This window comes from Coturnix japonica, chromosome 2 (genome assembly GCF_001577835.2).
Source record: "Coturnix japonica isolate 7356 chromosome 2, Coturnix japonica 2.1, whole genome shotgun sequence".
In the NCBI taxonomy this organism is placed as follows: Eukaryota; Metazoa; Chordata; class Aves; order Galliformes; family Phasianidae; genus Coturnix; species Coturnix japonica.
Genome location: NC_029517.1, coordinates 77,232,773 through 77,257,923, shown reverse-complemented (window position 1 = coordinate 77,257,923; position 25,151 = coordinate 77,232,773). Strand labels below are relative to the sequence as shown.

Genomic DNA, 25,151 nt, shown 5'->3' with positions numbered 1-25,151 from the left:
ACCCCACAAAGCAGATATTTCCCTTAAGCTCAGTTATCAGAAAAACAAGTCTTATGATCACAGAAAAGGGGATGGAAGAGACCTTGGAAGATCAGCATCCAGGATGCCAATCCGTGTTAGAATTCTTCTAGTGACAAAACTGATTTAAAAGATTCCCCTGCCAGTTTCTGTTCCCCCTTACTGCGAGCTTCTGAGTTCCTGGCTGTACCAGTTCAAGTGTTAGTAAGTCAAAGAATCTCAATATGAGGGTCATGGCCCAAACGAAGTTTAGTCTCCCTAACCCTCACCTCCCCTTTTTCTTTTTTCAAACTCAAAATTCAAGAAGCAATAAGTGGTATAGAAGGGAACAGAAACACTCCTGTTGGCATCTCTTAGGCTAAAAAAAACTCAACCCAACAAAACAACAACAAAAACCAACCAACAAACAAGAAACACTTAAACAGAACAGAAACTACATAACAATTTCTACGCTGCATTTACAGAGACCATATCTCTGGGTAACATACAGAAGAATCTCATTCTTTATGTTTTCTAAGCTCATTTTATAAAGTCTGTAATCTTGCTTGAACTGTTTTTTAATAAATGTGTCTTTTATTAATCTCAGCACTTTGTCTTCCAGGATTATTTTCAAACAAGTGACCCAGATCACAACTGTGTTTCTACAAGGAAAGTAAATCCTACACCGGGTAGACTAGCCTACATTTAAAGTGGCTCTCAAACCAGCAGGATAGAATCCTCTGTAGTTAAAGTATGTCACTTGCACTGTAACTGTGAAAGGACTTCCTGAGTCAATTTCCTATTGTGATGGAGACTAAGACCCGTTTCTGTGAGAGTGAGGCATGCTAATGCCTCTAATGATTGATTTTGTCCTCAGATGCCTGTCTGTAAAACTTACTACACTCTTGGTCATGGAGGAAGAAGAGGGCACAGTGGCAAGCATGTTATGTGAACACCTGAAAACAGAATTAGTCCTTGCTAAAATAACCTGAAGCCCATCTCAAAATACCCAGTGTCTCACAAGGTCACACTCACTGCATAACTAAATAATAATAAAAAAAACAAAAAGAACAAGAAAATAATAGCTAGAGAGAAAGTAAGCAGCAAGGCTATAAAAGATTTTACCTAACTTAGTTTGGAAAGGAAAAAAAGGAACAAAAACCTTGCTACAGGATGAAGAAATTTTTAAAAAGGTAAAGGGAGAAGGGAAAAAGCCAATAACCAAATATATTAATCTTTCGGAGGGCAAGTGTCATTTCATTTTTCATTGAAAGATAGGCCCTGACCATGGCTTTTTGTCTCTGACAGATGGCTCTCAACATTTTATTAGTATTCCGTGTTCTGATGTGGCACATCATCTCTAGGGATAGCTCTCCTCAACTGTCCTATCTATTCCCTGCAGATTCACCCAGAGTATATATTTTAATTGTATGGCTCTGAAAAGAACAAAACCTTTCAGTTGTAACCTATAGTTATAACGATCAAGCACTTGCTTAAGTTGAAGGAATTAAAGGGAAGCAACTAAACAAAAAGTCTACCTTTAACAACTTCATATCAAATTGCTTTTTAAAAAGAATAAAACAACAGCATTAAAATATTTTAATAAATGCCTCCTTCAGTAGGGGAAAAAGAAGAAGAAATAAAAAGAACGTTTTTACAAGTACCCTCGTCACATTTCAAAACAAAAACCTGGAATTTAGACACAATACATTACTTAAAAACCTATCTCTCATTGTTGAGCTTTAAAACACAGACCTTGACCCATCAATTACACATACAGAGTTAGGTGAAATGCAACACTCAGCATGAAAGGAATGTTTCCCTTTAAAATATGAATTACACTGTGAGCAAAAAGGGCCCGTTTTCTCTTAAGCCTACCCTTTTGAGTAGTCTAACAAAATGAAGAAATATTACTATCCTTTTTTTACACCTGCATCATTAGCAATACTTATTATGTTGTCAGCTCAGTACAAATTTCAAAACTTAGACTTTTGGAGGGGGGAGGATGAGAAAGAGAAAATATACTTTTTATAAGGAAGAGTTCACACTGGTATTATTTCTTCAATAATTTGCTTCACTGGAACATTTCAAATAACAGTGTAACGCAGAGGTGTTTTTGCTCTTTTAAGAGAGGTAGCAAACACTTACCATGTTATTGGCCCAAGCAATTAAGTGTCCTCTCCATTTTACATTTCTTATGTTTCCTTCCCCTTCATGTAAAACGGAAGGCTTCCATCTATTCATCCAGCCTCTCTCATATAGCAGTAACTACAAAGAAGCACAACAAGAAATATTTCTGTGACACAGTGCTGTATGTAAATAAAACAAGTGTGTTTTTGTTTCCTTAGCTCTTATTCCGCTTGAATTTAATGATAGGGAGAAATACATACCTACCATAAAAGAAAACACAATCAAATGTTTTCATGAAGTACATTAACATCGAGAATCTTACATACTAGAAAAATCAAGTTACTTTCATAGCAATATTAATCAGCAGCCCTCCTAACAAGCTTTTTCCAAAGAATGGTAAGTATGATTATTTCTGTTTTAAAGATAAAGCAACAAAGACATGTGAGAACCTGAGCACTTGTGGTAGCACTGAAGAAAGCTGGAAAGAAACCAGGCTCTCTCACACCTATTCACTGATGAGGTGATAGGCTCTTTCTTCCCTCCAAAAAGCAGAAGATAGTTAAAAAAACCCATCCCTTGTACTTATGAGGTAGTCAAGATGATCAAAGACCTCCAAGCCTGCAGCCTTGTGCTTGGCTCTGTGTGGGACCACACAGCCTTCAACAGGACTCAAGAGATGCTGCACAGTCCCAAACATGCAAACCACACTGTACAACCAGCACTGCTGAAGGTGTGTTTGGGCATAACAAGGTCTGCAAATAAAGAAGGAATTTATCATGTCTAGAAGCACAGAGTATTTTTTTTTTTAATACTTTGTAGAGCAAAGAAAAACTACATTCCCATAGTCTGCCTGACAGTTTAACTACTTCCTAGCTTCTGTGTGATTTCAGGAAGTTATTCAATAAAAACATAACATGGAATCACTTAAAGCAATGCAAAGTGCAGTGCTTGGAGAGACAAATAAGGGAGATACCAATGTGTCCAACATTTGCCTCAGTACAAACACAGGCAAAACCTGAACACTGTCTGAGAAAGTACAGGAGGACCATTAAGAAGTATAAAACTGCAACCTCATGGATCTAAATCAAATGACTAAGATATTACTGCTCATATTTAAGATCCAGTTGTAAATGCTTTTTATGCAAGGCCTCTCTCTGCCGCCCCTATTTGCATAAATAAGTCAAACGATAAGACAGTAATTGCTTAAAATAACATATTTTTAAAACTTTTTTTTTTTTTTAAAAAGGTAATTACACAAACTGCTTATCTCTCCTAATGCCACAAGATGGCACCAGAATACAAATATTTTCTCCAAAAGTTTGACATAGTCACAATGCAGGATGTTCCTCAAACTTTTACACAAATACACTGCTGACATCAAGCTTCTCACCTGAGCACAACAGCCCACTTTGAGCCCTCCTGAAATGACCCACTTCAAATGCCTGTCCCACAGCTCATGTGAAGTACTCTGCATCAGAAAGCCTCAGGGATTTTTCCATCCACAAAAAGGCCAGGCAACAAAACTCTCACAGAATATGCTATTTTATGGAAACCACAGTAAAAGCACTGAAATCAGGATAACATCTATGTTCACAGCAAAGCTGTGGCATGCAGAGAAGTGTGCCTGAGCAATCTGGTAGGTAGACATGAAGCAGGAGCACTACTCAGTGAAATGAAATAGTTGCTATAAGAAGCTGAGGACGTTATTTACATTTATAGGTGTCCTGCTGATCTAGACTTGGAAACTTCTTTCTTTTTTCTAGTTCACAAGCTCCCAAAGAAAAAGAACAACTGCCCAGATGCTGCTTTCAATTCAGTCCAATTAAGAGGTTAGCAAATATATGGTATTTCCATTCGGACTTACTGGACATGGCTGCAAAAACTGATGCAGATGATGTGAGGTAAAACTGGTTGATACTGGTTATATTGCCTGAAGTTTCTTGTGATAATGACTGACCTGTGATTTAAGTTAACCCACTGAACACAGAATCCAGCTGTTTCATGGAATGATGCTTAGAATGATCTTTTCTAGCTATTTTGTTACTTTTCATGGCTTGTGAACACCATGTTTTTTCATGCCTCTCTACCTGAGTAAAAGCTGTAAGAGAACTATTCACCTGATAAAGAAGTCGTAAGGAGAAAAGAAAAACAAAATCCTGCTTCAGCTTGTGCTTAACACTATGTCTACTTAATTAAATTCCCAAAAGAAGGGCTGTAGAAGACATCAACTTGATACCACTTGTAATAAACAGAAAGTGAAACCGAACCACTGCAGCACTCCAAACTCCCCATTTCACATCAGGAAGTGCAATAGCTATTGGACACTCAATAGAATGACTTCAAAACAAACATATTTTCATCTCAAAATGTGCTTTACTACTGTATCCGCAGTGGAATTACCTCCACTTCACTGAAACTTAATGTGTTTTATTTATTATCTCTTACAACAATTACACCCAAATACTGAGATACTGAACACACAACTTGGTGTTCTTGAACTGAATACAGCTCTCTCAAAATAAGCAGCCTAATTTATTTCTTGGTCCTCCTTTCTGTCTTTGTAATGAAATATTTATTACACCAGAAAGCCATTTAAAGCTTCAATAGCAGCTAGACACATAACAAAAACCCGCCATTCCTGGAGGGGTTCCTCCTACTACATCCTTTTCTTTTTTTGTAGGGGAAAAATATTTTAGGGCTTTATTTCTCATAAATCCCATATTTTGGCAGTCAGCATTCACAGTACTTATATTTCAACAGCAGACACAAAATCACTTTCTTGCATTCTCCACAATAGAGTCTATACTTTCCTTTTTTTTTTTTTTTTTTTTTTTTTTTTTTATTTGCCCTGGTAAATCTTGCTAGCTCTTTGTTACAATACAGTAGTGCTTAGAATGCATTTCCAGCACCACTCACGTGTACTGCAACATGGTAACACTGCTACGACAAAAGAAAACAAACTTTGACTGTAAGGGTCCCCCATCCACATTCCTTCACAGTACAATGTAATTTCCTTATAGCTCACCACTAATTATTCTGCAGGCCTTCTTAACTGCTTACGCTTGTCTACCAGATCATTGGGAAAAAAGATCCATTGAAATGTATGAGACAAGAAGGGTGCAAGACACTTTTTGCTTTTAAGTTAAAATAATTCTCTTGGATTAGTGAATACATCTCTCCGTATCTTTCACTACCAGGAGATTAAACTCCTCTGAGAGCATAACATTCTATTTGCGGAGTGCATCCACTAAAGAGAATAGTGCTTGAATTTAATGGAGCTTATCATGCAATTAGCATTAACACTAATTGCATGTAATCCCAGCCTTTAAACTGTGTATAGGAATTCTCAGTTCTCTGAATAAAGAGACCAATGACCGCAACTTCAGTAGCATCAATACACAGACACAATTCAATTTAATTTCACCTCTCTTCTCCACACAATTACTTTGTTTCAAAACAGTGTCTTTGCTGTAAAGATCTGGAGGACTTTCACTGACGCCAAGGGCTGAGATTTCAATTTGTAACTGAAGAGCCACCCTTCCTTTCCCTATGGCAGCACTGTTAGATTAGTTTTCACATTCAGTAATGTAATAATAGGAGAAATATTTTCTTTATCTTGTTCTTTGTTTGCCCAGGTGTGAAGATGTACCTACCTGTGGCAATTTTATGTATTTCGGCACCTGTACTCACATCTCAGCCAGGCCAGATCACAAAAATGCTACTACCATATTTACAACTGATCACAATAGATTTTTATTGTTCTAAGCATAAAAGCAACATTTACAGGCATAGCCAAAATTAACAGATATTTGAGAATAACACAGAACAGCATGCCACATGAAGACGTACTGTTTAATCATGCATCACTTTTATGAGGCTATACCTTTAATAACTCAGCTGCTAGGTTCCAGCTGTCACCTATTCACAAACAGCTACAGAATTAACACCTTCAAAAGCAAGTTCTGCAGACTTGCAGACAGAAGCACAAGCCCTCACACATTCCATGTGTTTAGATCATCTTTGCTTGCCACCTCAGGCAATGAAACAAGTTTTCTACACAGACTCCAGCAAAAGACACAACATGTATGCAGGCCTACAATCCATTTTCTCTTCACACAAACCACATTTGTGCATTGCAGCACAAGATGAATGCATTTTTTCCTTCTTTACTGTGAAAATCAAACCTCATTTAAACACAGCCAAGTAAGCTCCTTATTAAGGAAATAAGAGATATTAACCTCCCTATTGATGTCGTTGGTTGAATAATACAGGATACACCTGGGTATCATACATTACTGCACACAAATGTCAGACCTGCACTGTTGTGGCTAGCTTCCTTGCTGCTACAGCTTGCTTCATGTTTATGGTATATTATCCAATGCATGGACAGAAATTGCCATAGTATTTACTCCTTCACTTACACCAGACCTTTGACTATTTACTGACTGACATTTTATAGCTTACAAAGCAATCTGCCTTTCTTGTCTGCCGCTCTTCTACCCAACATAATGCCAAACAGCTGACTATCTGCTTTCTAAAAATGGACTGTGCTGCAAACAGCATCCTGACAATTTAATAATTTGTCAAAGCAGTCCAACCAGTTATTATGAAGTACATATCATAGGGTTCAGAGGTAAAGGTCACTTACTTACTCATGAAGCAAAGTGCATCTGCTGACACTAAAAAGCAGACAATTAAACAAAAAATCATAGACATTCCCTGCCAGACTTGACTTTTAACATACAAAATCCACCACCCTCAATAGCAGTTGCACAAGAATGCTATTTCTCTTACTGTTTGTGCACCGTGTGCAACTGCTACCCTTTTTCTGCGTACCATGTTGCTCTACTCAGAGTGGAGAAGAATTCAGACTGACTTGTTTTGTGTCTCAGACAGGAGATGCAGTGGGTCCTGCCCAAGCTTCTAATAGTGAAATTATATTTTTATTTTTTTTTAAATGAGAAATTTGCTTCAGGCAACACTAAGTTCCCTCTGCTTTTATAACAGACAAAGAAAAGTCTGGCGTTCAACCGTGGACATCCATATGCTCAGATGCTAATTCTGAGAGGATGAATGGGACAAAACCATTTTTAGATTAATGAGTATTTGAAAAGCAGCTCTTATAATTCATCTTTTCTAGTAACAGAAATACAGACTGTTATAAAGATTTGCTTTTAAATATTTCCATCACATATATTTTGTATACACATATGATGTAGCTACAGGTAAATATGTAACTGCGGTCACAGGGTAAATTTTCACTTTTATCTTGGCTTTTTAGCTTAAATTGTTTCGGTTTGGATAATCAAATTAATAGTTATCATGAAAAATGCATGCCATGGGCATGCATCCTTTAAGATTCTGAATACCTTCCTCCCATATTAGGTCAGTAGTCATTTGGTGGATTGTGCTGAGTCCCCACTACTATGCCAGGTTGAAATCCTTACCAAGAAAGCTTAATTAGCACAAATTCAGTAGAGTGACTCAATCATTCCAGGTGATTCATCCTTGTAGGAACTTTACTATAAAAACCTTTTTCTCTGGTTACTGAAGTTAATCAAAACATGAAATAGGGATTTTCTCCAATGCCCCTGCCAAGAAGGAAATCTCCAGTTGCCCTGTGCTCCAAAGTTCTCTCTACATAAGAAGCAGTAGCTGATACCCTGACTTTGGAACTGAAATATCCTTCAGTCTTCTATCTTTGTTGGTTCTGCCTCTTTAACTCTCTGGAAATAATGGATATTCAGACTCTGCAATAACCTTCATTTAGGTGATGTACTGGGAAAGATCAGCACTCAAATAGTTAAATAAAGAACACCTTGTTTTCAGCTTTACCACCCTCATTTAGTTGGCTTTTACCCTGTTATTTGTTAAGATTAGACCCTTTTTTAAAAGGTAGAAGGTTATGGCCTTCAATAGCACAGTATTTGTCTTTGCCCTTGCTTTGAAGCTCTACTGTCTGCTCTGGACAAGAATGCTCTGTTATTTACAATATACAGTATTATTATTTCAGGGTTACCATCATCTGCTAAGCCATCACAACGGTGATGCAGTTAATTGCAAAGATAAAGGGGTAGGGAGCAAGTAAGGTGTTTTTTTTAGTATGGTACCTATTGCTTCTCACTGAGATCACGTTGACATTTCTATATAATAGAAATATAATACCTTTTTTTTTTTTTTTTTCCTACTTTTTATGCACAGATAACAGATAACAATCATTCATAGGAAAATAATAAAAAAAGGGTGAAAAAGCTTTTCCAGCCCCCAAGGAAGGCAATGATAGTATCCCAAGCTTAAAGAAAGTTCTTTTCTTTTAGAACAAAGAGCTTTAACAAGCAATTGAAATTAGATAATTGGTTTGCAACGTAATTTAGAACAAAAAGAAGCTCTTACATGACTCCAGCAAAAACCTAGCTAAGCAACCATGTATGGTCATATGCAAACTGGACTTCAAGTTCCAGCAATCTGCTAAAATTTAAGCAGTTAGCCCAGGGAGCACTGCTCTCAAGTCAGCTTTAAGTCAGGCTGCACTTCTAAGACACTGCAAATCTCAGCACCAAGCAGCAGATCACATCAATTCCAACCATTCACTTCTCCAACATCTCTGGAACAGAGCGGCTGCAACACAGGTCCCCAAAGCAAACTGCTTCTCTCCTGTTCTCTGTTTATTTTGTTAGAGACATTGTAGCTTACCTTGGACGTTTGCAAAATGCCCTGCAGTAGGTCTTTCAGCTAAAAGCATGCTTTTTATATGTATTACATTGTTATGAAGAACAGTGTATTTCTCAAAAGAGAGAAAATTAAGGGCATGATAACTTACAGCCCCTCACATTCCACTCACAAAAGCACTAAAATTAAGGATCCCATTGAGGCAGATGCTTGGCTATAAAATTAATAAATTTAAGCAAATCTTAAAGTGCTTTCTTGACATGGGACAAAAAAAAATACTGAACTCGTGTTCATGTGCGTTTTGGCTTCTATGTTTTGTAAACTGTAAACCAAAATCAGCACGAAATTTACGTTAGAACGTCAAGAGGATCTTTCTCGTATCCTTTGACATCAATGTACATAATAAAACTAGTTTGAGTAAATGATGAAATCCCTTTCTGGCTTCTTTTATCTGCTCTAACAATCTTAGCAAACAATGAAAAAAAATATGCTCACATAAATAATATCACCATCTCCAAAAGTGAGAAAAAGTAATGACAGACCCCACAGTATTTGGACAAAGAGTTTACATACTTTACACTATTTTAATGAATGCAACTCAGGCAAGGAGCATAGTGTAAGAGCCTTAAGCAAACTTCTTCCTCTTAAGACTGATATAAGCAAGGATAGCTGTATTTCCACAGCAGCATCACAAGCTCAAAGAACAGTCTTTTCACAGCTCCACCCTCCATGCAGACAGAGCAGTACAGGCAGTGTGCCTCTTACCAAATCCAGTTATAAAATAGCTGAAGCCACAGAATCATAGAATGGCCTGGGTTGAAAAGGACCACAAAGATCATCTAGTTTTAACCCCCCTGCTATGTGAAGGGTTGAGAACCACTAGACCAGGCTGCCCAGAGCCACATTCAGCCTGGCCTTGAATGCCTCCAGGTATGGGGCACCCACAGCCTCCTTGGGCAACCTGTTCCAGAGTATCACCACCCTTGTGTGAAGAACTTCCTCCTAATATCTAACTTAAACCTCACCTGTCTTAGTTTAAAACCATTCCCCTTGTCCTATCACTACCTAACCTCATAAGGAGCTGTTCTCCCTCCTGCTTATAAGCTCCTTTCAAATATTGGAAGGCTATAATGAGGTCTCCCTGGAGCCTTCTCTTCCCCAAGCTCAACAAGCCTAGTTATCTCAACCTTTCTTCACAGGATCCAGCCCTCTGATCATATTAGTGGTCCTCCTCTGCGCCCATTCCAAGAGCTCTGCATCTTTCTTGTGCTGAGGCCCCCAGACCTGGATGCAGTACTCCAGATTGGGCCTCACAAGAGCTGAGTAGAGGACAATCACCTTCCTCTCCCTACTGGACATCCCTTTTTTAATGCAGCCCAGAACACAGTCAGCTTTCTGGGCTGCAAGCACACACTGCTGGCTCATCAGCAAAATGAGCTTCTCATCCCCCAGGACACCCAGGTCCTTCTCCACAGGGCTGCTCTCAAGGAGATATTCCCCCAGCCTGTATAAATGCCTGGGACTGCCTTGTCCCAAGCGCAGCACCCTGCTCTTGGCCCTTTAGAACCTGATTAGGTTCTCAGAGGCCCACGTCTCCAGCCTGTCCAGGTCCCTCTGGATGGCTTCCATTCCCCCTACTGTATCAACTGCACTGACTCAGCTTAGTCATGGTATCCTTGGAAAGCCTAAAAAGTACAGAGATCTTAGGAGGTAGGAATCTCTTGCCTGTGATAACCAGACAACCTACCCACTGCCTGCCTGCTGACCCTAAGCAGCTCTTCAGCTTTGTACTTCAAGAGAGGTATAAAAAGTAAAGATGTTTAACTAGACTTTCTGCTTTTCAGAAAAAAAAAATAAATAAATAAAAATCTTTGACAAATAGGTAGGTGGGATTTAACCTTCTGAATCTTCATAGAAAATTTTGTTGCTGCCATCCATTATATAAGATAATAAGCTCCTTTTGGAGGGAAGGAGAAAAGAAGAATGGCTTCTATCACAAGGATAAAAGGTTTTATTTGTTGGTTTTATGTATCAATAAAATCAAATTACAGGTGTCAAGAGACATCTATTTCAATGCTAAATACCTTATGTTAAGATGTCAATTAAAGTTTTCCTGAAGAGGAAAGTTCCTCAGCAAAAAATGAATGCATTAAAAACAAGTATACTGTTCCCCAGAGGACAGAATATAAAACAACCTGTCAAGTAATCAAAGATAACCAAAGAGAATGTGTTAACTTCCTGATGTTTTTTTCTGTTCGGCATCAGGTGATTGCAAGCTCTTTTACCACCTGATGGAGTCCTGTTCTATTAATTCCCTGCCTCTCTCTTTCCATACCACTTTTATCATGACTAAAAAGCTTCACAAACTGGTGGCTGACAAAGACATACACTGACTATGCATTATTTTAAGGGCAACACTAGCTCTTACCAGCCTGCAAAAACTGTCAAACATACACACTACTTCCAAAAGAGAAAGAAAAAACACAACAGCTATTCACTGAAGAATACTGAGCTGCTAATGAAAATTAAGCTGTATGAAGCATGAGGAGTCTGAATTTCTTACATGCTGGTTAGGCTGAGCCAGGGCATTCAGTTTGATGCATCTAAAAGTGAGGATTGGTCATCCTTAATTCATAAGAGAAGGCAAAAGGAAAATTTCATGAATTTAAGAAACTGTTCCGAATCAAACTTCTCATATTTTAACTGAAAATAAGCAACACGACAAAACATACTTGCAGAACCTGGAAATATCTGTACTCTGAAGGTCAAAATTGCAGCCTGGACCAATAGAATACCATAATGAACACATAAAAACAGCAAACTGTCCAGATAGGAGACTTTAATTACACAGATATAAATAGTTAAAAAAATACAACAAGAATAGAGCTATACTCTATCCAAAGATTTCCTGAGCAACTTAAAAACAAACAAAAATACCCACAAAGCAAACAAATTAAAAAAAACCAAAACAAACAAAAAAACCCACAAAAATTCTCAAACACCAATGTCAACAAATACTGTAAAAAAACAGTATTAAGGTTTAACTCCCAAACCATGTTAACATGAAAACATCTACCCTAGGAAAAGCAAATGGTTGGTCTTTGCAGGCCAGAAGTAGTTTTATATTGACCCTATACTCTTTGTAACATGACTTTAACATAACATAAGTTAATTTCAATGAGACTGCTTACCTTTTTTCCTCCTGTTACAAACTGCTTGAAGTGGGATCTTACAAAATGAGGATGAACAGCAACAATCTGAGTATAAACAGAGAAGAGAACGTGTATTATGGCTGAGAGCGCTGTATCCATAAAATAAAATCCTCCATATTGTAGGGCATGTGACTTGCCCCATGCCTGACACTGAGGGTCACAGGCAGAACAATTACTTTTTTGCCCAGCAGGTAGCAGAATGAGGACCATGTGGCATCAGACCACCAAAAGCATTCCTCCAAGTGAGATTTCTTTGTGACCTTCCTGGAGGACACAACTTGGTGTTGTCACATGGCTTAAACAGCCTTCTTACTATACCACACTAAGCACCAGCCTCACACTCTGACTGATCAGCTGCATCTGGTGTATTGAATCAGCCAAAAAAGTGCTTTGTCTTACATATAAAGTATGGGAGTGACAGCTGCCAGGGCACAAGGACAACAGGAGCCAAGCAAATTGTATCCAATGTGCGTAAAAACTTAGTATGCTCATTTTTCCACCCTCAAAAAGCGGATGCAAACACAGAAAACCCTAAGCTGCAAAATGCAATAATTTGCACACACCACCATTTCTCCTGCAATAAATCTATGCTGCTAAAAAAGCTTGAACCTTCTTATACATCTTTTGGAGGCATATTTTAAACACCCAGCCAGCACCATTTATTTTAACCTTATTTCAGAAACTGTGTTCTTTCTTTTAGAGAGTATATCCACATCACTACTCATTGGTCTGTCCCAGGATAGGTTTAACTGATATGAATTAGTTGCAAAATATTGACCTCACAGTTAGTAGAACCCTCAGAATTTATATCTCAGATCTACAAAGAGAGAAATATGTTGAGACAGGTAACAGCTGAAACAGGACAATTTCTCTTTCACTTTGCCTTTTGTATTTGAAAAATCCAATAATACTTCTTACAAAACCTAGATCAGCTTTCTTCCTACCTAACCAGATCAAAAGCTTTTATATTGAGATAGATAACTATTTTCTTGTGACTTGAATAACATTACAAGGAAGCAGTACTCCTCTCTCATTTAGATTCAGTGTGACCTTACTGTTATTAAAGACAACAACACAATTTCTAAAGATTAAAACAAGCACTTACTTTAATAGGACAGTCAAATGTTTCATGAAATTCTTCCGCTGAATACAATCCAAACACTTGCACCTAATTTATAAACAAAAAAATATAACAAATAAATGTATGTAATAACCACTTGACAGTTAAAGGTGAATGTAAAATGCTAATAAGTAGAAGATTAATGTGAATGTCAACAGCTGTATTATCTTTCTGAAGAAAAAAAAGAGTCATATTTAATAATTTGGAGTTAATTGAGACATCTTCAGCTTCCATTACAGCTTATCTCTAAATACTTTCAGTAGTGCAAAAGTAGTTATTTTAAGTTTTTTTTGTTTCCTAAACACAAATGCAGAAAAAAGAACTTCCTTTTGCTTTAGGCTGATCAAATCTGTTTAAGAGATACTGATCTAGGTAAGGCATGAGCAAAATAATAACATTCAGGGGAAGATAAATTAAAAACTCTTCCTTTCTGAGAAGGAACTGGAAGATTTCTTCTTACCTCCAAGCAATACAGACTTTACATAAAAAAAAATAAAAAAAATAAAAAAAATTATGACAACAAAGCAAAACGAGCATGAAAACCATATCCCATGTTTCTCGGCATCCTCTCCTCCTCCCAGGTGCATTCAGTGATACTTTGTTTATTTCCATGACCACTGGGAATGTCACTCTCTGAAGATTCCTCTCTTCTCATCTATGCTGATGTTTCAGTACATTTAATAGTCAGCGGCGGAGTTGTAACCATAGGCCATAAGACAGCTATCCAAATTAATTTATCTGAAGAAGGCTCAGCACTTATAAAAAAGAAGAATGTTCTTACTGTCTAGAGAATTAACAGTTTTTTACATGGTTTCTTCTCTTTATTTGCATGATCAGTACAGAGGTACGAAGTATAAGAAATACCATTAGACTTCTTAGATGCTACGACCTCAGAGTGGGGTTTCCTCTACTCTCTCGGTCTCATGTCCCTTCGTGCAATACCCCTTTCTCCTTCCCTGATTCCCACATGAGATAGGGACAGCCTAGGAGTAAAACAGGGCTGAAGACCGACGGCCATGAATTAGTAATTGATTTATGAATTAGGATTTCCTCAAAGAATAGTAAATGGTTTAATTTTACATTACTATTTAAGAGGTATGTCAGAAACTGTTGGAACAAGATCACCTCAGCAGGGAGGGAAAAGAGCACACCAGGGAGTGGATGCAAAGGAAGCTGAATTTGACAGCACATCTATCTCAGGAGGCTCCCAGACAGGCCTAGTCACTCATCCTTACCATGTGGGAAAGATAATCCCCTCAGTCATTCTGCTCTACACGCTCAACTACAAGCTGGACTAACTCAGAGATCTAAATAATCTCTTAACTGTACTTCTGTCTCTCAACCACGACTCCTTGTGTTGGGAGTGGTGGGGGGACAGTTACAAAAGAAAAAAAAGCAAAAATACAAATGAAAAACACTGGAGGAAGACCTGCAGAACAAAGCCAGTAAATCCCAGTAATAGGCCACAGAAATAAAGCTTAATGGCTCTATGAAAAGATCAATTCAGCTATCAGAGGACAAAAACCCAGACAGCCAAGGAGACAGAGTGAAAAATTAAAGTTTAGCTAAACTACAAGAGGAACTAAGCTGTAGGCAAGGAACTAAGCTGTCCTCACATTGGCTCAGTTTGGCAGCCTCAGAAAAGAAAAAATACCTCACAACCCCTCATCTCCCTTTCAAGCCTGTCTCTGGAACATTTTCTAAGCAGCATTATGAGCTCTGCCCATTGCTCATTAGTGAATACACAGACTCTAAGCACTTCTATGCACTGAGAAGGGCTGAGCTACCATTCCAAAGGATTCGAAAATCAATATCTGGAGATAGATAGATGCGTCGCAAAGCTGTGATTATGTAAGCCAACCAAAGGGTTATGTTTGAGTTGGGTCAGACTGCGAGCCTGGAAAACCTTGTGGCTGATGTATGGAGGATTTTGTTTTCTGGGTTTTAGTTTTCAACATTTGGCACAGTATATCCAATGCAACAGACTAAACAAAATATGGTACAGAGGAAAGAGAAAATAGGAGAAAAGAAAGCAGGAAGAAAAACAATAAAAATGGTCAAAACAAGTCTAAAAATTCAATGAAAGCAACATCCTCAAGAACAAGAAGAAAAACAACTCTCAAATTAAAAACAATTAAACAAAATTAACAAACATTGGCAATGGTGCCTTCAGCATTTTGATGATACTGCACCAAATGTGTCAGTAAGATGCTTCTTTAAGAGTCTGAAAACAAAATGGAGCCAGTTAACTAAAGAGGAAAAAACAACTCAGCATAAAATACATGTTATCATGTTTACTCTAGGGACACCATATAACAGTTTATTACTTCTTAATGTCTTTTATTCTTCAGAGAGAAAGTGATTCTTTTGATATTACAAAGCTATATTGGATTTATCTATTTCTACTTTCCATCATCTACTTTTCCCTCATCTTATGTTTTTAGGTAGCTGGAAAAAGTATTTCATGAGCACACTATATTTTGCCAGCCCATTCCATTTTAAATATCCAGTATCTACTATTCCAGCACACCTAGATGCAGCAGTTTTTTGCTTCCGAATATGAAAGCAACAGCTAATCTTGAGATAGTCAAAATGGAAGAATGGTCTACCTGAGCCACTTCTTTTTTTTAAAATGTGGAATATCGTACTTCATGAATATTTTTAACATAGTTATTGTTACAGGCAGTAAATGTGACACTAACACACGTAAATTTTCAATATACTCTTTGCTGTCTTTGATGAAAAGCCAGTAAAACACAAATTATAAATTTCCATTCTGCAAGATACAAGAGCTGCTCCAAAAATAATGTCTCCTATTTTATTACGCTGGCCAAAGACATTAGAGGCAGACGCTGGTGTTACAGCAGTAGGGGTTACAACTTCCCACCAATATTCTATCACATTTTGTTGATACGCAACAGATGGCAGCAGAGGGGCAGTCTGACAAAATGGTGTCTGATATCGAAGTGCATCTGAAGCAAATATGTGGAAGTGAATTCCCCTCTGTGAAAAACAAGACATCCACTAACATTTCACCAGTGCTTGCCGAAAGTTTACGGAGACATATATAACCACACTAAGATGGTGGGTGGTGTGTTTTAGCAGGGGGAACAATGATGTGAAAGACAAGCCACAATCCAGGCAGACATGCAGATTTTTATGAATGTAGCCTCCTGTTCATTGCTAGCAAAAATGCATAACTAATGGTGGTGACTGTTGAAAACCAGCATTTTGTAGCTGAGAATTTGCTTTATCAAACAGTGTTACTGTGCTCACTATATCTGCTGTAGTTTCATAATGTGATCCAAGCTAGGTGTCAATGTTCCTGCAGGGTGACTGGGCTAGTGATCTTTTAAGGTCCATTCCAATCCCTGACATTCTGTGATTTCATGGAAATAAATAGGAGGTATTACTTTCAGAGCAATGTACATATAAGAGAGCTTTAGACTCAGGTTATTCAAGCAGACAAAATTCTAACATTAAAAAAACAAACAAAACATTTCTGCAGATGCAAATGTATTTCCCCTTCTGTTTTTTCCAACAACATAATTTTCCTTTTGTATTTCAACATCTGATCATTATTCCCACACAGTGGACACACCAAAGTACAGGGTGGTGGCTTTGACTTCTGTTCCTTTCCACGAAGGTGATGATCAGCTGCACAGAGTCCATTGGCAAGGAACATTTTCAAATTACAAAACTTTCAGTGCTGAAAACCTGCAAGTGGCTCATTCCCAGTGCAGCTGTTGCATATGCATAAAATGCAGGTGCCAGGTTTTGACATTAAGTTTGGATTCTGCCTGACAAGAAGGTTAGAGAATTGCACTCTACTGTTATGTTCCCACTCAGTAAACATAGCTAGCCCAGATCTAGTTCGAAAGTGAAAAGAAAAAGATAGTGAAAGAAAATGTGTAACACAGCAGAATGAGTATAAGGAAGTTCTCATCATAGAGCCTTCCTTCAAGAAGACAGTCAGTTTCCAACTCCCTCATGTTCGATACATTCTGATATGGGAAAATGTTCTCCCTAAATGTTCAAGAATCTTTTGTAGTGGTCCAGAGGACATACCATCACTGATTTGTAGAAGATAAATGTATTAGCCTAGCTAGTACAAATGTTTTTTATTTTTTATTTTTAACTGATTAAAAACAACAACAACAAAAAAAACACAACTGAAATTACACTTTTCTTCTAACCAAGAACCTTCAAGTACTACAGTATTTGGCCAGAAATTTCTGCCATTTTCTTATACAGCAGCACAACATATTTGATATGTTTTCACCTGCTCTTTGGGTGGATTCTCTCATACAGACACACCTTTATGGATCACTCTGACAGCTGTAAAACACTCAGATCTTTCAAGCCTCCACTGTACAATATGTTGAAATAGCAATGCCCCTGGACTTCGAGAATACAAGTGTAATTCATATTGCACTTGTGTTCCTCCAGTCCTTTGTAAAAACATTACCAGAGTTAGCTCTAGCATGGGAAACAAAGTTTAGATTCCTCTGTATAGCATATAACTTACTAGATCTATACCAGTCATTGCATTAAATGAAGACAGATTCATCATTTAATATAATGAAGATTTTCCTTTTCAAATAGCCATGTCACAAAAGGAATAATGAATTTCTGAACAGCTCTGCCTCAAATGTTTATTTCTAACATTACTGCACTAATTAAATAAAAAAAAAAAACTCAACATTTTCTACTATTGTTAACAATTGCTGACCCTTCCCTTATCTTGCAATCTTGAAGACAATTAGGATACTCTTGCTGTGCTTCTCACAAGTTGCAAAATTCTACAAACTACTTTGAGAGGCACTAGTATCCCAATTACTCTGTCAAGATACTGACACCGACATCAAGATATCTCTGAGAAACAATAAGCTTGTATACGTAAACTGGCTCTCTGCCTGTTGCGGAAAAAAAAAACCAATATTTACTTGCAAGGGAAAAAAAAAAAACCAACCTCAAGCACATGCAGTCTAAAGAGGTTGTTTCCCCATTTTGCCTACTGCAAGATCCAATTTTAGTTTGAATTCATCCAACTTATACTAAATGGGATAGATCCATTAGGATCATCAACACTCCTCCAGATCAACTATGTAAGAAATGTTCAACTCTGGAACTCAAGTGGATATTGAGAAATGATTTAAATGATTTTTAATGCACTCCATTTGTATATGAGCATTATATTCAAAAAAGAAGCCTAAAAAACACCCTGCGCCTAAGAATTTTATCATTGTAAACCAACATTACAAAAGACTGCCATCGACTTGAAAACAAAAAAGACATTCTTATAAGTGGAAAATCAATCACCAAAACCACTAAATGTCACAGCTCTACATTCCAGAGAAGCACTGATAATTGTTAGTTATACACTGCACAAATGAAATATGTCCTCAGTCAAGGAAGTAGGTGCCAGTTTTTTAGGAAACTGTACATATATTGATTTTACATTTATTTAATGTGGCTGTTGTAAGACACTTTATTCTTCTGATAAACTATGATTGCTTATCAAAAGATTCTATAATTCAAGAGAAACATTCATAATGTGTGTGAAAATGAAAACCACCAGCCCACAGAATCCAATTTTGTGGATTTATAGCAGAAAGGCATTAAACTACTGTCTTGCAGGAACAGCAGACTAGTCACTGAAGTATAACTGGCACAGCAGTAATGATTAAGGTGACATGTCCTCCTGCCACAGCTGTTAATCAGCTTAATACCAGTTACATTATTGACATTCTTGTAATTACTTTTCCTATGGCACATTCGTGCAAAATATATTTGACTTTAATTTTGAGTACTCAAAGGTAAGCCCACTTCTCAAAATGGATGGTCAAAGCAGTGCTTTGTACCTGATTTCACAGGTATCACAATTATCTCTTGGTTTAATACCAAGGACCGCCTTTCACCTCGTGAGATACTTAAATAGGTTAGTTGTACCTTCCCATCTTCTGAACAAACACCCATGTGTTCTCCACTTTCATCCAGACTGATCTGATTTATCTTCACGGGGCTCTAGAAAATAAAAGAAAAAGAAACAACACAGACTTTTAAAATTACTTGTAAAGTTACATCAGTAGTCATATGCTTTTATGTCCTCTACATTTTCTGAGATTTATGTATGAAAGGTTGTACAATATTTAATTGTATCAATTCAAAAAACATGGAAGAAGTCTTTCTCCAAAAATGCCCAAATGCGGCCTTCTTTCAAGCCTTACACCTAACCCAAAGATCTGACAATTCTAGCCTCAGTTGCCTAGAGCCCTCATGAGGGGACAAGGTACCAGATCTGGAGTTTCTGAGTCTGCTCACCACAGCTACTCATTAAGAACCTCTCCCACTAACAAAACTCAGTGTAAGGCACGCCGACAGAACAGGCATCAGTGCAACTGAAAATTCTGGTTTGGACCTCCTGCAAATCTTTTCCCTGGCTTTCATTTTTGCTCCTAATACTGTTTTCAAAAGCTAGTATATAGAAAGTATTAGAGATGTAACATGGGTGTACTCAGACAAATATTGAGAAAAGCCTCAAGACTGCACCAATCTAATAAATTGCCACTTTCCCTATCCACTTAAGACATTCTTCTAAATTTGTCCTGCAGGGTTACACAGCAAACTACTACTTACTTTAAAGATCTCTCCTTAAGTACTGAGGACTGACCTCACATTTGGGTAATACTATGCATATCCCCTCATGTATAAAACTCCACATACAAGTACCAAGAACTTTCTTATATACCATGAACCTGATTTCACCCTCTAACAAATACCATTTCAAGCATCATTGGAAGATCTTTACCCAAGTCCAACCTGAACAATTCTGTAAGTCAGTTACAGATATTTAAGAAAAACTTTCCAAGCTGTTAGAAAGTTTTGAACAGATTGCATCACAAAACAAATCACTTCTGGGATCCTGAGAATAATAAAGGAGAAGTCCATCGCACTTTTGTACTGGAGCAGTACTGGGGTCATGGGATCACATTAAATGCTACAATGTGTGCCTAAAATATAACAAGTCTTACGTATGCAATGACAGTTGGAACTACAACGCTATAAAAGTGTATGTAAAAACTCACTGTCCCAATGAACAACCAAGATCATGTCACAGACTTTGGAAGGCTTTTTGTATCCTCCACACGCATACACAAAATTTAAGTCAGGGAAACTAAGATTTTTCTCACCTCCAACTTGTAAAAAAAAGAAAAGAAAAGGAAAAAAAAAAAAAAAAAAGAAAAAAAAAAAAAAAAAAAGAAAGAAAAAAAAGAAATCGCAAGAAAAAACAAAAAACAACAACCAGCATTTACCCAAATTACATTTTCAATTTCCTTCTTTCTAACCAAGGTCGAACAACTGTGCCCTGCTCTGCAGCAGATGGCCTGATGAAATGGGAAACAGATGCCATCAGTCCTGTAGCTTTCCTGCTTCTTCACATGCAGAAGACATCACTCAGCCTCACATTGTGTCACAAAGAGCTGCAACTCTGCAACTAATTACTGCAACTGCTGCCTATCACAACATGGTCTCTTCACCATGAGCTCTCTTCCAAAAAGCTCGCTGCCAAGGAAGTCATCATAGCAACCTTCCTTGATTTATGCCCTTCAGCTGTATTTTCACCCACCACAGGGCATATGTGCTGACTTACTGCATTTCAAAACTACAAGAGAGCAAAGCTATAGCTGTACAAGCAGCTTGCACACATTCCTCTAGACACATCTGAGGTGTCAGCTGAGGTGAATGGCTCAAGCACATCAGTCTGCTGGTGTGGTCAACATCCCTGTGATGGCTCTGATTCTCAGGCGCTACATGCACACCTGGCTAACTCTAGAGTTCGAGGATGCTGAATAAGACAGGAAATGTCTGTAATCAGGCTTGCTTTCTAGAAGCTTCATAAAAATGACCAGCTCACACTTTCATTCCTGCTTTCCCTTGAAAATGCTTTTCCAAATTCCTGGTTTGCTCATCAAGGTGCAAGAGGAAATTTTAGCCTCTTTTGGAGAGAACTAAAAAGTAAAACCCACCCATTAAACACCAGCACATCTCTGCTATCTGCCCTACAATGATAAACAACTCTGTCCCTCTGTAAGGAAGAGTGCAGAAAGTTCAACAGAGCCCATCAAGTGGCACAGGCTTTGTTCTGAGAAGTATCTGAGTTGCTATTGCCACAACTTTCTCAAAAGTTCTTTTTTTTTTTCCTCTGCAGTTGGAGAGGCAAAAAGTCCATCCTGAATAACATCACCCTGACATAGGGTTATAGGCTAAGTTAGTGTAAAGTCAGCCCCATTCTTCTCATCTCTCCACCACCTAAAGCCTGCTATCAGGGCTTGCATGACAGCAGCAGCAGGTCTAGTAGCACTCCTACATAATGGCAAGAAAGCCCAAGACATAAAGGAAACAAAACAGACACACTAGAAGAGCAGAGGGCTCAGCTGTAACGTCCACACCATTCCCACTGTGCTGGTGAACGGCTTTGATAAAGTTTGATGCTCAAAAAATGAAATGCAGGAAGTAGGCAAGGTAGACTACATAAGTTATCTTGGCATAAAAGGTGAAGAAGCAGAGCAAGATGACAGACCCTATCTATCACGTTGCTGTTTGGAAGCCACATAGCACACTCTGGAGATGAAATGTGTGGCTGTGCTCAGGTAACTGAGTGGTGCCAGGCAGGGCAAAACTGCTCCACATACACTGTGGTATATTGTGGGTAGGGGAAAAAAACACCTGTTTTTCCTCACACTGCAAACTGCATGCATTACTTCAGAATTGATTAGTAAGAATTTGTTAAGTAGAAATTCAGCATGCATGGTATTTCATGACCCTACATATAACTGGCAACTTCTTACAATGTGCAATACTTTCATTAGTTGTTTCTAACTGCCCCTTTCTCCGCTTCCCCCGCTGTCTGCACTGGGCACAAAAGATGTTCAGAAAAGACAAATGCAACTAAAAGTAAAGCTGCTACTTACACACATCCCCAGCTAATTCGCATCAGAATATGCCATCCTAGATAACAAACACAAGGTAAAGCAACCTTGAAGTAATTTTTTTTTTCAGATAACAAGATAAATTGGCATTATTGGCCATGAGCTTGTTAACTGATTTCATCAGTCAGAACTTTTGACAGAACTCATAAAACCGACCACAAGCTCAAATACCAGCAAGTCTAAATATTAAAAGAATTTTATAATAAAATTCTAGCAAGGAGAACGTATGGGAACTGCTAAATCATGGCCTGAACCTTTGATTAACCACCTGAGGTGAGCAATAAGTCAGCCCTGAGAGCACAGGTAAACGCAATTCTCCTGTGGTACTGGAAGGGGTGGAGCCTGGCTCCACCTGTCCTAGACCTCATTTAAGAGCTGATTAACATCAGGGAATGGTCTCTTTCAGAGATTGCTTCTTGTGGAGAATTTCAGCAAGCTTAGGATAAGGGTAACCACCCATTCTTCTCTAACATAACAACTTATTTAGCCTAACTTAGCTAAATTTATAGGCATCATTTTTAAGAAATAGTAATTTAAGAATAACAACAGTAATCTGAGGTCAGTGTCACTTCAAATCTTACAAACATTTTAGACATCTAAGCATCATTCCGTGAAAAAGTATGATATAATCTCAAATCCTACGCCACAAAAACATATGCATCTGCTTATAAAATGTTAAGTAAATTTCTAACAATTGTTTAATTAGTACCACATTGCATAATATTCTTTAACCTAATCAGGATCTCTTGCTTTAGGCCAATTAAGGAAAAAAAAAAAGACAAATTATTTTTAGTCATGATGATACTTACAGGACTTCACAAGTAGCAGTAACACACACGTATTTACAAAGTAATATGATTCAAGTCTGGCAATGAGAAAGACTCCATTAGTTAGGAGGGGAGATACACTGAAATGATTAACTTGAGAACAGCTGCTGAATTTCATAAAGTGTGGAACTTCTGGCAAAAGAAGAAAAGCCTTCAGCTGAATTTCCATTAGCTGCAGCTTTCTTTCCGATGGAGACATGTTTGGAATTCTGGACAACATAAGTAAGTTTGACTGTTCAAAATCAATAATGTCAAGCTGATGCTATAGAACAAAAAAATGTTACCTTAATGGAAGAAAGAAAAGTTTAGGGAGAGATAAAAAGAACTAGCAGGGATCTTGCTCGAGTAGATCTAAATATAGACTTGGGCAAAACCTTAAATTTACAGTGAAGGAAAAACGAGCATCTATCAGTGTAGGTACTTCATGTGCTAATCAATTATCTAATTAATGTAAAAATGCTTAAAATAAACACACTTACTATGGATTATGTCAGTTCTTAAAGTAGGACTAAATTCATGGCCACTCGGAAAGCTTCTTTTAATTGTGTTCTCTGAGGCAGCTCCTTTTCCCCTGGCACTCATCATCAACCCTCCTTATACTATCGGTCCCCCAATGGTGAACCTGAGAAATCAATCTGCTAATGTATAATTTGTAAAGCTCCTCTGACTAACAAATGGATAATTGATTCTTTCACAAATGCTGCATCCCAATGGATATGAACTGGATGAACAAAAAATGTAAGACTAGATTTCACTCCAATTCTGTGAGAAATGCAATATTTACAAGCTAGGAATCTAAACATTTTAATAGTTGCCTGTGACTTCGTGCCTTTTAGCCATGGTTAGCAGGCTGCTAACACATGCATTAAGAGTGTGAAAAGCAAAGCAATGTTTGATCATACTTGCAGCAAAGCTCATTTTACTTCGAGAGGTTCTGAACACTAATACAACCCACTTAATGCAACAGTGTGATCCATTATTTGAGGGAGGGAAAAAGAATGCAGGAACTTTTCCTAAATTAATTCAAAGATTAAGTATCAGTCTATGCACAAGCACATGTATAAACATATCAAAAGAAGAAAATCATCTCTAAGTCTTTTCATCTATGTTATGTTCATGTAACTCTGGATCTACCTAGCCACTCTGTAGCTGATCTCCATACCATAGGAAAATTTTATGTGTATGGAGTTTAAAATAAAAATGTAAATAAAAATAAAACAAATCAAACTTTAAAGTGTCCATTTTTTATTAACTCATGGCTTTTCATCTGCATGATATTCACATAAACAAACACATAAAACTCCAGTCAGTGTTCAGCAATATGAACTCATGTTTTTGTTAATCCACCAGAATGTAGACTACTGTTTTTATGTTTGCACTGCTTCCACTGTGAAAATGGTGGAAATACTTATTTCCAACAGAAAAAAATGACTTCCATCAAAAAGTCTCTAGGCATCAGTGCTATTTGGAAACAAACTTAGTTACTGCCATAACTAAGCCAAGATACTCTTAAAATATAGGACTTACACTACTAGGCTGAGGAATTTGCTCTGAATAAAACTATTCAGCTTTTACATTTATAAATTAAATGATCTATACTCCATTGAATTTGGAGAAGCAGCGTTGTTAAGACTACTGAAATACAGTAAGTACTATATATTCTCTTTCTCCAAGATCATCTGCCCAACTTGAAATGATATCCTTAGCTCACCTAGAAGAATGCTTTATTTAAGTAACTTGCCAAAAAGGAAGCTGAACTTTTCAGGGTCTTTTCTTTTTGGGAAGCAAGAAAAGCACACAGAAGACTCTCAGTATTAAAAAAAATAATAATAAAAAAATAAAAATACTGTCCTGTATTGACTTATGCATAGTTTACACATTCATAGAGTTTTACTGACACAACAGAGGGAAGAGCAACCCTAAAAACAATACTATATCATGGTTTATATATAACATGATAAAAGAATGTATATATCTATGTGTATATGCGCAACTAAGAAACACAATGTAGCAAAACAAAGGTTTACAACAAAAAGGCAGTTTTAAATTTTACAGAATAAGCTGTATTCCCGTCTGCAATAGAAATTATATATTCTGAATTTACAACACCAATTTTCATTTGATGATAATTTACTAATAACCAAAGCGAGAAGGTTTTGTTCAACAAATACTGCTAGTATTCCAACAAGTGAGGATTCCGGCT

The 25,151-nt window shown here is 37.5% G+C and overlaps 1 protein-coding gene across 4 annotated transcripts in view; it reads right to left on the bottom strand.

Annotated features, from left to right (window-relative positions):
- Positions 1 to 25,151, bottom strand: part of VPS41 (VPS41 subunit of HOPS complex) — a 98,190-nt gene that overhangs the window by 40,219 nt on the left and 32,820 nt on the right. For 3 of the 4 annotated variants that reach the window (XM_015854992.2, XM_015854993.1, XM_015854994.1), the window contains exons 5-8: positions 19,081 to 19,155; positions 13,114 to 13,176; positions 11,988 to 12,053; positions 2,146 to 2,265 (exon numbers count right to left, since the gene is read on the bottom strand). In XM_015854992.2, coding sequence (XP_015710478.1) covers positions 2,146 to 2,265; positions 11,988 to 12,053; positions 13,114 to 13,176; positions 19,081 to 19,155 — 324 coding nt within the window. Of the gene's footprint in view, positions 1 to 2,145; positions 2,268 to 11,987; positions 12,054 to 13,113; positions 13,177 to 19,080; positions 19,156 to 25,151 lie in introns of those variants that run through there. The other variant, XM_015854995.2, reaches the window with a different exon arrangement.